This window comes from Podarcis pityusensis (genome assembly GCF_964106645.2).
Source record: "Podarcis pityusensis genome assembly, chromosome: 2".
In the NCBI taxonomy this organism is placed as follows: domain Eukaryota; kingdom Metazoa; phylum Chordata; class Lepidosauria; order Squamata; family Lacertidae; genus Podarcis; species Podarcis pityusensis.
Genome location: NC_138029.1, coordinates 36,482,304 through 36,498,843, shown reverse-complemented (window position 1 = coordinate 36,498,843; position 16,540 = coordinate 36,482,304). Strand labels below are relative to the sequence as shown.

The window sequence follows — 16,540 nt, the reverse complement described above, 5'->3', positions numbered from 1 at the left end:
CAGGCCCCTTTCTTTGTGGAGGAGTAGACAGTGTCCTGGCCCCCCCCCCATATTTCCTCCCTCCCTCAGCTTCCCACCCACCTCCCCTTTCACCCCCCCTTTCCTCATGTCCCTATGCCCAAGTCACCCCCCCGGCCTTGCCCTCCTCCAAACCCTTCCCATCCCCCTTCCCTGATTATTGCCCTCACTCTCCCCCTCCCCCACGGTTTTTCTCCTCCTCGCTCCCTCACGCACGTGCCCCTCCCACCGGCGCACTCCGCGCTCTGCCTCGGCCCCGCCCCTCTCCGGCCTCTATTTGGCGGGCGGGGCGGGGCCTAGCCGTTGTAGCCCCGCCCCCGCCGAACGGTGACTGCGCTGTGTGGGCCAAGCGGCCGCCGTTGCTGCTGCTGCTGCCGCCGCCGCCGCCGCCATCCCTTCCTCTTCCTCCTCCTCTTCCCTCCTCCTCCTCGTTTCTTTTTCTCCTTCTCCTCCTCCTCCTTCCCTCCTTCTCCCCCTCCCTTCCTTCTCCCCGCCTCAGCCACCACCATGGCGGAGCCGCCTGCTCCCGCTGCCCCGCCGGCAGCCCCGGCCGCTCTCCCCGCCGCTGGCTCCCAGCGGCTGCTCTTCACCCACGACCTGGTGTCCGGCCGCTACCGGGGCTCGGTGCGCTTCGGCCTCGTCCGCGTCATGCACGGCGAGGACTCCGACTCTGAGGACGACGACGGGGGGCGAGGCCCCGGAGCAGGAGGAGGCGGCGGCGGCGGAGGGAGCAGTGGCGGCGGCGGCGGCCCCGGGGGAGGCGGAGCGGGCAGCTCGGGGGGCTCCGAGTCCGGGGGCCCCTGCGGCGGGGAGGAGAGCCGAGGGAGCCCCCTCCGCCGCGGCTACGTGCGCGTCCAGTGGTACCCGGAGGGCATTAAGCAGCACGTCAAGGAGACCAAGGTAACCGAGGAGGAGGAGAAGCCGCCGCCGCCGCCGCCCTGGGCCTCGTTTGCATCTCATCTGCATCTCATCTGCATACGGCGAGGGAGGGAGGGGGATAGTAGCTGGGGAGGGGGGCTCCATAGGCAGGACTCCGTGGGGTGTATGTCTCCAGGCCATGTGGGTGGGTATAGTATCTGGGGTGCCCCCCACCCCCGGAAAGTTGGGCATGGTCTCTGACTCGGGGGTTGCGGAAAGGCAGCTCCTGGCCTCGTGTCTCAATCACGCCTTGCAGGGGCCCACCTTGCACCAGTTAAGGATGCGCAGCAGCTTCTGGACCAAACGGGTTTTCTATTCGTTAGGCCTCCTCTCTCCCACCCATTATGCTCTCTGCACCACAAAGGAAAGAGAGCACCACATTCTTCTCTCTTTGCTCATAGCTCCTGAAAATACTGGGTTTATATTCCGCAATAGTGAATATATTCCCCAAGAGATACGATCTCAGTTCTGCATGCTCCCAATCTGGGCATCTATTATTACCTGCAGTTCTGTATTGGGTGGGAATTCAGGTGATCTATTGGAAATCTTCGTTCTTGAGCTTAATTGTGGCCTCTCTGACTTCCTGCAGTGATATGTGCTGAGGGTTTCTTGTTCTGGGGAACTGCATAAAATTCAGTTTGTTTTTTTTAAGCAGAGGATACAGTAAAGCTGTAAGATTTCAAATATATGTGGGGATGGATATTGTTTAGGGTGTACAGAAAGCTACCGGGAATAATTACGACTTAATGTGCATTTCATTAGCAATCATTTATGTTGAATTAACCCAACAATTTAGATTAATTTAGGTTTCTGTAATGCTACTTGCTAAAACATGATGAGGGTGTTAATATTGTTCTCCACAATCCGTTGTTAAACTCTAAACAAATATTTTATACTAATATGGTTGTTTTCAGTTTTTTGCTACACTGTACTAGACATTGCTTTGTGGCATAAGCAAAGGGAATGTTTCAAGTGTGAGATGTTGAAGGCTAGGAATTCATTGGGGCAAAACCCCCTGCAACCTCCCCAATCCCCTGTTTACATAGGAAATGGGTAAGTGTTTGTGCTGTGTAACTTACATAATGAGCGCAAAGTTGAGGCCTAAATAAAAAGGCTTCTGTGTATGCCCATGGGGTGCAGACCTGAGTGAGTTCATGACTCTACATTTTCCCTCACAAGTGCATCTGTAAGCTAGTAACTACATGTTATTTGGAATGTTGACAAGGGCCTTATGTCTAGTGAACTCTAACTACTTCTCAAATTTCATTGAGTGGTGATACATATGAGGCACGAGATTAGCGGGAAGGGGTGGACACTGAAGTAATACCAAGAGGACTTATAAATGAATGTTGCATGGATCGAAAAGCTTGTGATATAGTAACAGAAGAACTGCATGCTATGATGGGTGGAAGTACTGTAAGCAATTCTGAGTAGCAGTGTCTTTGATATGGAAATTGTGTGCGCCTCTCAAAGGAAGTGGTGCATTAATTTTAAAATCTGCATGTTTTAAGTCACTTTTAGTCTCTCCACCCCCACCCCTGCAACACAGTCCATTAAGTTCATACAGAGCAGATAACAACGTCACTTGGGGGCGGGGGAGACCTTCAAAGCTACAACCTAAAAGTGAAAGGCTTCTGTTGCTACATAAGTGGACACATTTCTCAAATGCAGTATGAGCTTTCTCCTTTGCAGGAATAAGCTTGGAAGCTTTTTCTTTGTGATTTCTAGGTTCTTCATCAGAATTTTGCATTTTATCTAGTTTTCCTTATTTCCACAGTGAGACAGAACTTGGAAATCATGGAATTTGCAAAATAGTAGGTGTAGACTTCATTACAGAGCCTTTCTAAATTTATATATAGTTCCCATATATTCAGACCCACCCACCCAACACGATACAGTACTAGAAATTCAACTTTACATGGAATTCCAGCAGCCTTGGCGGCCTATAAAGCCCATAAGTATGGTGTGGTGATAGGCAAATTGTTAAATGTTTTGTTTTTATATATGTTGGAAGCCGCCCGGAGTGGCTGGGGAAACTCAGTCAGATGGGTGGGGTATAAATAATAAAATGATCGAGATGCTGATGCTGATTGGGGAGATTCTGGTTCAAATCTCCACAAAGCCAAGAACTTCACTGAGTGTTCCTGGCCTGAGCTAAGTTATGGTGACTGTCCTGTTTCAATAGATTAGAACAAAATAGGGGAGGATGAGAACCATAAATTTCACCTTGAGTTTTTTAGAGGATGGGTGGGATATAATGTAATAAATAAGCACTGTCATCCACTACTCAGTATTTATGCCAAAATGTATATTCTTTGAGTGTCAAATGAGTGAATTTAATTTACATTTTATTTTAGGTTTCAGCTAGCTTAAAATCCATAGGATTACAATTGCATGAGTGAGCATCCTGTTTTTTCCATAGATAAGAGGCTTAAAAACTTTGACCAATCCCTTTCTCAGATTCAGACCCGCCATGAATTTTTTACTTCTCTCTAAGTAGGTGGAGTGGATCAAAACTCACCAGCATATCTCACAATGTATACCAACTAGCCAGTAATTTTTGGAGTTTCCTGCCTTTGTCACAATAAATAGGTGTCACAGGAAATGTTTCCAGATCTGTGTGTATACTTTCAACCAGGTTTGCACTGCCTCATGCAAGCCAGGTAACTATATAAACAATCATTTCCCATTACACCTTTTTCTCCTCTTCCTCCCCCTCTGGGAATTAGGTGGCGCAGTTTAGGAAGGCATATCTGAAATAATGGACATAAAACATAGGTTGTGGTTCATTGCTTTGTTGTGAAGTGCTGCTGAGCAATTTTGTAAAATTATCTCTCATTAATCCAATCGTAACACTTAAAATAATGCAAAGAGCCCAACCCAATTCTTTCATTTTCATTTGCTTCAAGTCTGTTAGGGTGAGGAATACAGATATTGTAAAATAGCAGCTGCATTAGCAGAAACAGAAAATAGGTGGTGCTGTCTTGGTCCAAATGTAAGCCGTACCCGCAAATAAGCCACACCTTTAAAATCTGGGGGAGAGGGGAGACAATACCCGAATATAAGCCGCTCCCTTTAAATTCCACAGGCATTCACACCCGTAAATGGCAACTGTAGAAGAAAATCCTATGGCTACTATTCCCCCGCGCTCCCGGGCTGCTTCCTGGGGTGGGGAGAGCTGTGCTGCTTTGCTGGCAGCCTCCCCACCTCCTCCCCTTCTTTCTGGTGGTTGGGGGAAGCTTGGGAGCCATGGTCGGGAGAGGCGCTGTTGTCCCGCACCCCCGATGGCCCTCATGATGGTATCCTGGACGGGGGCGCGCTCTCCATTCCAGCCTTGGAAGGCAAGGCAGGGCAGCGGACATGGGCAGCTGTTTTAGCAGTGATATCGTAAGGTTGCGAATATAAGCTGCATTTTAACTTTTCAAGGTCAGAATTGGGGGGTGGCAAGTGGCTTATATTCGGGCCAATACGGTACTTGTTTCTGCATATTAACAGTTAGGTATCTTGGCAAAATAACGATACTTTATAGGCTGTTAGTGGTGGCTTTGTGTAAAACTTGCAAATCCTCAGCATTTTGGAGAACTAGACACAATTCCTGCAGTAAGTTGGAATTAATAATATATCTTTAGCCATTTCTTTTTTCAAATTTGCTTAAAATGAAAATTTTATTGATTTCATGTCAGTTTGTAGGACTTACTGGGTTATTGGTATTAATTTCTATCTACCACCAGAAGTTGCATTCACATTCCTTCTCCCCCTATGGTTTGTTCCATTGATTTCTTAGCCTGGCCTGCTGACTCATAAATGAGATTACTGAAAAATCTGTTCTGAGTTCTTTTTCTTTGGTTTGCTTCGCATAGTGTAGGCTTATTTTAAGCTATAGTTGTGTAAGTGCAGGGGTCGACAAAATTTTTCAGCAGGGGGCCGGTCCACTGTCCCTCAGACCTTGTGGAGGGCCAGACTATATTTTCCAAAAAAAAAATATGAACAAATTCCTATGCCCCACAAATAACCCAGAGATGCATTTTAAATAAAAGGACACATTCTACTCATGTAAAAACACGCTGATTCCCGGACCATCCGTGGCCAGATTTAGAAGGCGATTGGGCCTGATCCGGCCCCGGGCATTAGTTTGCCTACCCATGTGTAAGTGCATGTAAGAATAGGCCATAAGTTGGTTAAAAGGTACCCCTGCCCGTACGGGCCAGTCGTGTCCAACTCTAGGGTTGTGCGCCCATCTCACTTAAGAGGCCGGGGGCCAGCGCTGTCTGGAGACACTTCCGGGTCACGTGGCCAGCGTGACAAAGCTGCTCTGGCGAGCCAGCACCAGCGCAGCACACGGAAACGCCGTTTACCTTCCCGCTATAAAGCGGTACCTATTTATCTACTTGCACTTAGGGGTGCTTTCGAACTGCTAGGTGGGCAGGAGCTGGGACCGAAAGACAGGAGCTCACCCCGCTGTGGTGATTCGAACTGCCGACCATGCGATCGGCAAGCCCTAGGTGCTAAGGTTTTACCCACAGCGCCACCCGCATCCCGTGTCATAAGTTGGTTAGTTGCTATCTAACTTGCCTTGTAGGTTGGTTTCTCCGTTATACTAGAGTTGCAACATGTGTTCAGTTGACAAGTATGATAAATAAAAACAGTGTTCCTGTTTAATTTTGAAATATTTTGTGCCCCTTTTATTTATTTTGCAAGTAAATCCTGCTCATGGTAATGTACAAATGCCAACTGTCCAGAATTTGCTTTGGAGATGTATCCTCCTCTTGACGTGGTATTTACCTAGTGGTAGATGTACTGTTGCTTAAAGAATGATACTGTAAAACAGAAGTGGCTAACTCCCAACCTGGGGGCCTGATCTGACACTCAAGGCCCAACTGATTTTGGTGCTGGAGGAAGCAAAAAGAAAACAAAAAACAAAGGAGATGCAGTATTTTCTTCCCAGCTCAGCACTCTGATAGTAATGGAAATTGCCCCCTCCAGATATCAGGTTCAACATGTGATGAGCTGGGTCCGGTGACTTACATTCATCAGGTGACTGATATGATGAGCTGGGAAGGGGGTAATTCGCATCCACAGAACCCAGCTCGCTGATGGAGATACAAATTGCCACCTCCCCATTCATCAAGTCAGTGCCCCCTACCCAGATAATCTGGACATATCAGCTGAGGAGGAAGGTTTGTATTTTGTGTGAGACTCATTTTGGTTGCATCCCTGTTGGGATGTGCCCCCCCCCCCGGATTGGCCAAGGATGAATATAAGTTAGTCACCCCTGCTGTAAAAGATGCACAATACTAAAGCCTGCAAACCTTGGGCAGGATTTGCCTAAGGAGCCCTATAAGGGTTTCCCCCCTTCTCTTGCTTTGTGTCTCTTTGAAATTGGCTGGGGTATGTGTGTCAAAAGAGCCCTTAGAGCAGTGCACAAGGAGGGAAAGGGGGAATCATTCCATCTGGCAAGCTACAATGCACGGCTTGATATTGAATTCCACCACTTGTATTCTTTAAGTTCTGTTTCATGTTTAATATTGTACACACTTCAATTTTTCAAATACAGTGGTACCTCTGGTTACGTACTTAATTCGTTCTGGAGGTCCGTTCTTAACCTGAAACTGTTCTTAACCTGAAGCACAACTTTAGCTAATGGGGCCTGCTGCTGTCGCTGCGCCGCCGGAGCATGATTTCTGTTCTCATCCTGAAGCAAAGTTCTTAACCCGAGGTACTATTTCTGGGTTAGTGGAGTCTGTAACCTGAAGCATATGTAACCTGAAGCGTATGTAACCCGAGGTACCACTGTACTAGTTTATTTAAAGAAATGATGTTGAAACTGTTTATTTCACACATACACACACACCCTCTCCATCTACTTTCTGTGATTCGTTCATGCACCACTTTCCGGAGAGTAATTCTGTGGGATTTATGTACATACATGCAAAGTGAATTGATTAAAACTCATACTCTATTGACTAAGATGTCTTTAACCAGGAGGTTAAAGCCTTAGGTTATACAGACCGTCTTCTTAAGTATTAAAATATATTCTAATAAATCCAAAAGACTCAAACTATACAATTTCATGGGCTTTGGATGAAACTGTATAAAATGCTGTCACCCTTCCACCTGCCTCTGCCCCTAGCTTTGGTCTAACTTATGTTTTAACAAAATTGTATAAGCATATCATGCAGAAAATGCAGGAAAATGGTGGTTTGGGGAAGCCTCATAGTTGGAGAGGTAGGTGATGAGTTTGATTACTAACAGTTCAAATATGTAGACCAGTGGAGAGGTGCATAGAGACCTGTGGATGTGTTCTCTGTTTCTAGAAACAGGTAAAGGACCCCTGACCGTTAAGTCCAGTCGCGAACGACTCTGGGGTTGCGGCGCTCATCTCGCTTTACTGGCCGAGGGAGCCGACGTTTGTCTGCAGACAGTTTTTCCAGGTCATGTGGCCAGCATGACTAAGCCGCTTCTAGCAAACCAGAGCAGCGCACGGAAACACCATTTACCTTCCGCTGCAGCGGTACCTATTTATCTACTTGCACTTTGATGTGCTTTTGAACTGCTAAGTTGGCAGGGGCTGGGACCAAGTGACAGGAGCTCACCCCATCGCGGGGATTTGAACCGCCAACCTTCCGATCGGAAAGCCCTAGGCTCAGTGGTTTAGACCACAGCGCCACCCACGTTCATGAGTGTTTCTTAATTCATTCCTTTTACACCAAGAACATTGAACTCTTTCTTGTCCCTGAACCCTGTGTGCTGATTGTTTATAAGTTTGTGGCAGTTAGAGTAATCCTGAGCCCTTTATGATACCCTTGCAGTTCAGGAAATTACTTGGGGAAGTCTCATGTGTTTTCTTGTATTTTATTGCTCACCGCCCTGTGACTCTTGGGTTGAAGAGTCCCAAATAAAATACCGTATTTTTTGCACCATAACACTAACTTTTTTCCTCCTAGAAAGTAAGGGGAAATGTCTGTGCGTGTTATGGAGGGAATGCCTACGGGTGGCATGCCTACAGATTTTCCTCCTCTAAAAACTACGTGTGTGTTATGGTCGGGTGCATGTTATAGAGCGAAAAATACGGTAAATGCTGCTGTAGCAAAACAAAAGCTGGTATTATTTTCCCCCTTTGATTTTGTTGTGCTTTTCAGCTAAAATAGCATCCCGAACTCTCAACTTTTCTCAGGGCAATCAGCATTTATTCATTACAAACATTAATGTGAGTCATAATTGTCAATATATATTTCAAATCTGTCAGTATGTAGAGGATATCAGAAAGATAAACAGCCCTCGCATTAAATATTGTTGACAGGGTAAGAATAAATGCTGATTGGTTTGAAGAATTGGGAGTTCTGATGCATTAGCTTAGGTTTTTAATGTTCTGAAGCATTATTCTATGTTACCCACCTAAGAAACCACATCTAGCAAACCTCTTGCTTCTGACATTTATTTTACTCTCTTGGGGGATTACTTAGGAACCACCTGGCATTCACAGTGGTTTGAGACTGAAGGAAAACAAAAGGCTTACTGGAATTGCTGTAGGTCTGTAGAATTGAATGAATAGCCTGCTCCATTACTGTTGTATTTATTGCGAGGTTACTCGCCATTTACTTTCCTTAGTTCGCTCTGCAGGTTAAAGTCTGTGATTAATTTTATTTCAGTATATAAACTTGGGGCTTGTGCTTTTGAAATCTTTATTTTTGTCTCCTTGAATAACAATTCCAGCAGCCTGTCTCAGAGCAGTGATGGGAATCTTATCTTTCTGGATAGTCCTTACACCCAAGATTCATTAGCTAGTGTGGATTTTGTTAGCTAATGTTAGTATGTGCTGTTAGCGTCCATCCGTCTCAAGAGACAGTGGAGTGCACCTCTGAGTGTGAAGTCAAACCGCTCTGTTAGCAGCTCCGAAGTGACCTCCCTGGGGTGCAAGCCTGGCAGTGTGTATGGAGGTCCTAGGCTGCCCAGACATCAAGACCAACCCTCGACCTCACTAATGTGGTCCAAAGGAAAGCAGATCAGTACATTTTGCACCAGCTTGGCTGCAGGAGTTGCTGGAAGGAGGCATAAAACCATCTTGGGGACTCCACTATGTAGGATTTACTCCTTAGCCTTTTCCCACAAGACAGTGAAGGTTTAGGATCAGAGTCTTCCTTCCCAAATAGGCTGCCTTCCCAAATTGACGAGCCCCATTTGCCGTCACTTCCCTCTACAGCACATGTAGAAACCACCTTCTTAACCATTGAACCCACTATTGGTCTCGTCCGCTCAATCTGCTGGAGTCTCACAGGGGAATTCCCAAACTCACTGAGGGTTTGAGACACATCGGCTACCCTCACCTGGTTTAGCTGGCCAGTCAAAGCCATTCCCTGGGTGTGGCCACTGTCACATGCTGACAGCTTCCAGGAGCCACAGGTGAGAGCTAAGTATTCCAAATTTAGTAATGCCAGAATTTATTGTAGTAGTTAGAATTTTGACTCAGGCCAGCAAGATCGGAGTTCAACTCCCAGTTCATTTATGAAGCTCACTGGGTGACTTTGAGTAAATCGTTCATGCTCTGACAAGCTCACTTCACAGCATAGCTGTCAACTTTTTTCTTGCGAGGAATCTATTCGGAATAAGGGAATTTCCCTTAAAAAAAAGGGAAACATTGACAGCTATGCTTCACAGGGGTGTTGTGAGAATGAAGGGAGGCAGCCCCAAGTCTCCATGTCATCATATCTGGCTTTGTTCCTCCTCAGCCTAACCCTTGGAACTACCAACATAGCGCTTGTGGGTGTATGTGTTCCTGTCAGGAACTTCCTGGCCCCCACAGTGACTTCCTCCCCTTCCTTAATATTAGGTCTTCAATTTTTTGAAGGCTAATTGCAGTGTGGGGGCATTTGGGGGGGGTCACCACTGGGGATGAAAATATAAATCGTCCCTGCCCCAGCTGTGACCAACCTGATGAAATTGAGTTTGTGAAGCTGCTGCTAGGCTTGGAATAAACCGTCTATTGACTACATCACCTCTTACGCTCAGCAATTAGGCTTGAAATTTGGTTCCAACAGAAGGTGATTTAATGCACAAAGTTAACCCTTTCCTTGGTTGCACTCTCCTGGAAGATTACTCCCCAATTAGATTTGAAAGAGTCTATTGGATTTAGTTTTTGAGCTTAATTGCAAAAAGGAAAAGTTGCAAGGAAAAATGTAGTCAACAGAAGACTACAGTGATACCTCGGGTTATAGACACTTCAGGTTACAGACTCCGCTAACCCAGAAATAGTACCTCGGGTTAAGAACTTTGCTTCAGGATGAGAACAGAAATCGGGCAGTGGGAGGCCCCATTTGTGCTTCAGGTTAAAAACAGTTTCAGGTTAAGAACGGACCTCTGGAATGAATAAAGTTCTTAACCCGAGGTACCACTGTACTTTCGAGCCTAAGTGTTTGGTGGGGGGGTGAGTGTGTAAGATGTGTGCATAGTTGCAGAGCATGTGTGTTTGGTGTCCCCAAAGTTTATTACATTCCCAAATATGCCCACTGCCCTAAAATAGTTGTTGACACCCTCTAATCAACCTGTCAGGTAACTTCACTGTCAGACCTGGGTCTGATGAAAAGTAGAAAACAGAGCTGAGTCTCATTAGCATACCAAATACTATTCACCTTATAGTTCTGGATCATTCTATGTAAGGGTTTCACAGATACATAACGAGTAACAGACCTCTTTAATACCCTGTTCAAAATGAAGTAATGAAATAGAAATATTTTCTACACCAATAAAAGGACAAGTGATTAAGTCATTACCTAAATGGTTCCCAGGAAGTTATGTGATACATGTGACTTCTATGCAAACTGCAAACAAAGTTGGTTATGGCTGCATTTGTTATAATATGTATAATTCATCTGGGCAACAGGAAGGATGGTTAGACTAATGATTTTTGGGGATCTTATTTTTTAAGCATAGAATTCTTAAAATTGAAATGTCTTAAAATATACAGAAAGTAGTGAAAACACCAAGTATACTGATATTTGCTGCGGGAAGTCTTTTACCTTCTAAGTAGCAAATGTATGTATTTCTTGCTCTCCAGATGTCTTTAGGATGAGGAGTCATTGTCTCTGTTCTGTCTGCAGGCAGTTGTAACACAAACTGCGTCAACTAATCTGCTGCAGTGTTGCAGGAGAGATAAGATGATCATTGTATATATATTTTAATCCCATAATTTTTCAAAGAATTGCTGCTCAAGAGATTTAATTGCACATTAGTTTTAAAAAAGCAATAACCTGATGATAAAATAAAAAAACAAAAATATACGTTTAAACTATAATGGGAAGTTAAGCAGTAGCTACACAAGTATTCAAAATACTTAGGATGTAAATGAGCTTCCTCACTGCTCCAAAATGCACAAGTTATTTGTACAAAGCACTACTAAGATAGCGGCACTTAATTTTCATCTCCTCTTGAAAATATGCATTTTGCCTTCATAGCAAACTATTTTGATCAGTTGTCTAGAGTAAATATTTTACCTTTGTTATTGTGTCCCTCTTTTAAAAATGTTTTTGTTATAACTAAAGTAAACACATTATTTTGAATGTGTTTTTCTGCAGAGTATTACCTCATATCTGTGAATGTAAGAAACTGAGGTAGTAAATGATGAGTGCATAGAGAAAAGCTTCTTCCCCCTCTTGAGTTTTGACATAAATAGTTTTGGCTATTTATGTGAGGGATTTTGCAGGCTCTTAAGTCTGACAGCACCCAGGTTGGGAAAATCTTATCTCAGTCCTTGATCTCTCTGTTGTTGAATTCTTTTTCCTCAAGTCATTATTTCAGTTTGTTTTGGTTGTTTTGTGAATCAGAATTGAAGCACAGATGTGTATACAGCAAGTAAGTTAAGCAATTTGGATGGCAGCTGTTACTGTATCTGGAATAGCTTTCCCTCTTTTTCCATTTAAATGCTTTGAATTCAGAATTATTAGCATGAGGAGATTTTTTGCATTGTCCATCTTCCTCTAACAGAATATCTTCATCGCCAGGTACAATTCTTCACTGGGGTATGTATTTTGTACCACAAACACTTAAAAAACAACAACAACACACTGCATTCAGAATAAGCCATACAGACAAGAACGAATGTGTGGTTCCTTGTTAGGGGCAGAGATTAGGCTACAGCAGTGTGACTAAGAGACAAAAACCAGGAATGAATGTATCATCATAATGTTTAAAACCCAAATGTGTATGTTTTCAAAAGTCTAGCATTAAACTACACCTTAGTATAACATATAAAACTTAAAACCAATTAAAATTAATGGGTGTAAGTTAAAGTCCGTTGATTTCAATGGGTTTACTCTGACTAACATTGGATTTTGCTGTATAACCAAAAGTTGTGATAATAGAAGATTATTAAATGATTAAAGTGCCTTACATGTTTGGTTTTTCCAAGGACAGAAGCAAGCACTTAATTCCATGTGTTTCAGTGGAATAAAATGTATTTTAATAGGGTTCTAGTTCTACTATCATATAGTGTCAGATCAGAAGTAATCATTCTTAATCTGTTGTACAGGTGAATGTGACCTGGTTGAGATATTGTGCTTTAAGACTGAGCAGCTGTAAATGGTGTGGCTGTCTAATCATTTTTTTCTTATTGGTCTTGTAATCTAAACTGAAACTTATCATATTGTAAAATGCGCAAAAGTATTGGATATCTTTAAAAAACATGTGCTTAACGGAAGGTGTTTGGAATGAAGGGCAACTTATGCATGTTTTTTTCTGTAGCGTTTACTTCAGAGGACACCTGCAAACAGATGTTTTTTATTGCTTTTTAATGTTCTAGCTTGGATTCCTGTTTTGAGTTTATTGGAAACAATGTGCTTTTAGCAGTTACTGTTTTATGCTGTGAAACAGTATCACTTCTTCAGCTTTCATAATAGTATTTGTAAATAATTCTAAAAGTAGCTGCTGATGTTAAATCTGGTGAAAATATAAAATTCTTTCAGTAAGATAAAAGTATGTGATCATTGAATAATTGCTCAGTTAAGAGATTTGGGGCTTCCAGTTGTTTTCCCAGGGCACTGTTTGGAGTAGGCAGAAGATAAAGAGCAAAGCAGCATTTTAGTCACCATAGCGCAATAAGAATTTTTGTATCTAAGAAAACAGCTACTGGAAGAGCAGGAATTAGTCTCTTTGAAGCATGTGCCCTTGCTTATTCTGAAGGGTAACACCATTTATCTGAAAAAGAGAATTGCAGTGCCTGCTTTTTTTAGGGTGGTTCCATACTTTAGTGAAGCATTGTTCTTTTATAGTTAGCTATACAGTGGTACCTTGGGTTAAGTACTTAATTTGTTCCGGAGGTCCGTTCTTAACCTGAAACTGTTCTTAACCTGAAGCACCACTTTAGCTAATGGGGCCTCTTGCTGCTGCCGCGCCGCCGCTGCACGATTTCTGTTCTCATCCTGAAGCAAAGTTCTTAACCCGAGGTACCATTTCTGGGTTAGCGGAGTCTGTAACCTGAAGCGTATGTAGCCTGAGGTACCACTGTAAATGTTGTTAAAACTGAGATTCCAGACTATACTTAGTATAGCAGTATGCTCTATTCCTTAGCCAAGATCCATCTACAATGTTTACTTGTAAGTGCCACTCAAAAGTTATTTCCAGTGTTAATGAAAAGTTTCCTGTTTTCAGATTCTGTCCATATTTCCTTCCTTTTGATTGCGGCCAGAAAGAAAAGTCTCGCCCCGCCCCCCGCCCCCCCGGCCATATTGCCCTAGTGTCAGTCTCTGTTTGTCCCCTCAGGGGAAAGATTTAATTACTAATCATACTACATTATTTTCTCTTTTCGCTTTTTAATAGCAAAATAGTACTATTTTGTTGTGAGAAAATATTAGAGGAAATGATTATACTGTACCCTCATTATCAGCTGAGCAGATACTGACACTAAGGCAATTGATATCACTAATCTGCTCATTCATCACAAAGTATGATAAAAAGGAACAGGGAACAAAATAAGAAAGCTGTGGGTGTATTTCCCTAAAAATATAGCAGTCCCAATTGCACAAGAGTGCCTTGCCTCTTCACACGGGGCAACTGGTAATGCAATTGATTTGTTTTGCAAACAGACAAACAAACAAACAAACAAACAAACAAACCACCCCTACTGCAAATGAAGTCTGAAAAAACAAGATAAGTCAAACCCCTGGATTCCCAACAACAGAGTCTGGATTCCCCATTTTAAAAATGGGTGAAGAAAGGGTGGCAATCCCAGAGTAAGAAGTAGTGATGAAGCCATCTAAGTTGTTGTCCTGGTCCTTTGCATCCCCAGTGGGCCTATGCTACATTTTGCTATGGTTTGGGGCACATTCATGAGAAGGGCTAACAACTAAGAAAGAGCTTAGCTAGCCACTAACAATTACCTGGAGTCTGTAGAAACTTGGAGCTGTAGCTGAGCAATTGCCAAAGCAATTTGATAACTAGCATCATTTTTTTTAAAAAAAACCCACTTGTTTGCAGCCAGTATACAGGCTAAGATTCATACTTAATAAGCTGTCAGGATGTCTGTTTAAAAGTGCATTATGCATTATAGAAATTGTGGCTTGAGCAAGGTGGTGTTGGCCCACTCCTTAGCCCTCAAAGACCTTTCTAGTATTAGAATATGGGTATGTTTAGAACAAAGACCTTTTGAGAGGATTATAATGAATGCAGCCATAATGGATTGCTTTTATGTTGGCACAATGGCTACCTGTATTACAGAACATCTGTGGAGCCATCTAGATAAGCAAGCTAATTTGTCAGCTGCCCCTTTTCACTTCCAAGCTAAAGGGCTGATTCTACTTTGTTCTGTGCAGTTCAGAAATAGTCCTGTTTTTGATTTGATAATTCTTTTACTTCCCAAATGCTATTTTTTTAATAACCAGGAATACTTTAGTAATTGTAGTAATAGGAGAAGTGGAATGGGGCTGATCTATACTGCATTACTGAGTAATAAATGAGGTCTTGAATCCAGTTCTCTACTACCACGTTGACCAGTTGTATACCTATACATTTTTAATAGGAAACATTCAGCAAATCATAATCATGCCTAAAATCGAACCTTGAGAGCTTGTCTACTGACATCTCTACTTTCAGCAAATGTGAAAAGGAAGATGAGGGAGAAAACTTAGCACAGTGTATGTTTAGATGTAGAGCAGAAGTGGGAAAATTCAGTAGTCTGGATTTGTGAAGTGACCTTGTCCACCTTCTATTACCTTAGCATCTATGATTTCTTCTTGCTGTAGATGCATTGTACAAAACTGTGTCCATTTGAAATTGAAATTCAGCTCCTATAATATATTTTATTAAAAAAAATGTAGTAGTGGGGGAAGGTACAGGAGCAGAAAAATTAAATGCCTCTGTTTTGATTTATTATGAATATTATTAACTTACAGTACTTCAGGCCACAATCATAACCCTGTGTTAAGGTTGAGTGGCACAAAGAGAAATTGGGCTAAGGGCAGTAGATTCTATAGCTTATTGTTCAAAATGGCTCAGCAGTTTGTTTGGAAACTCAGCAGTGTAGGAAAAGTGTTTGTGTGATCTTTGCAAAATTCAGGGTAGAAATTATAAGAAATTGCTTGTTTTGAATGAGATAAGTATTTGATGAGGGACTCTGGCATCTTGACTGATATTGCAAGCTTTCCTCCCATAGACTTCGCTGTGCTGATTTTTCTGGAGAGACTTCTGTTTCTACTGCAGGCTTTATAAAATGAGTTGTTTTAGGTAAAGGGTGGGTGACATCTAGAATGCACTTTTTACCTCTGAGTGTTGTAACATGGTTGTAGTTTTTAATAAAAAGGCATTTTTCTTCTTTCATTCTGCTTTTGTTTTAGCTCTTTTCAGCCAGAACTCACCAGAACTGAGTTCCGGCACCTCTCTGGTGGGCAACATTGCTACTATAACTTATTTTTCTAGAAAAATAGCACTGGTACAAGCAAGAAACTTCACCAAAATTCAGTTAAATAATTTGAAAAGGGCATTTTTTGGCCAGTGTTGGTCAACAGACTTGATTATTCTGCTGTGCAATGATTTCTGTCTATGCAATGGTTTCTATCTAATGTTACCCTCTAAAACTTGATATTGATAACCAAGATTCTCAGAGACCAGGCCTTGAAGAGTTTACAGTTCAGGTAGGCCAAGATATTAAAAGTTAGGTGTTAAAGGAGATGAGTGAAAAAAATCACAGGGTATAAGTAAAAATAGTTTTGAGCAGTGTGTGGGAGAGCAGGAAATATTTCTGATGTGCACAGCAGCTGGATTTCTGGCAGGCAGTTTTTGTAGGCACAGCAGAGACTTCACGGAAGAAAGGTAGGCGGGAGATTTTAGGGCGGCTATGCTTGGTTTAGCTGCTGAATTCCCTATTTAAAGGATAATTGCCAGTTGATCTGAAAACCTTCAGCTGGGCCTTCTCCTGTACCTTTCACAACCATACAATATGCAGAAATCAACCAGGGTGATTGGAGGGTATAGGAACCAACGTAATCCCCTGCTAATGTCACCCAAAGAACTGATTGTTAACAGGCAGAGATGCAGTGGCAGCCTGTAAAAGTTGGCAGTTTCAGTTTAAAAGATGCCTGATGAGAGAGTTGTAGACATAGCCTTTTCAAGACTCGGGTAT

At 42.9% G+C, this 16,540-nt stretch overlaps 1 protein-coding gene across 2 annotated transcripts in view; it reads left to right on the top strand.

Moving 5' to 3' along the window:
• Window positions 1-367: 367 nt before the first annotated feature.
• UBE2O (ubiquitin conjugating enzyme E2 O) overlaps window positions 368-16,540 on the top strand; it is a 64,848-nt gene continuing 48,675 nt past the window's right edge. Inside the window, exon 1 of one of the 2 annotated variants that reach the window (XM_080993604.1) lies at window positions 368-918. In XM_080993604.1, the coding sequence (XP_080849730.1) occupies window positions 526-918 (393 nt within the window). In that variant the 5' untranslated portion in view covers window positions 368-525. The remainder of the gene's footprint in view (window positions 919-16,540) is intronic. The other variant, XM_080993603.1, reaches the window with a different exon arrangement.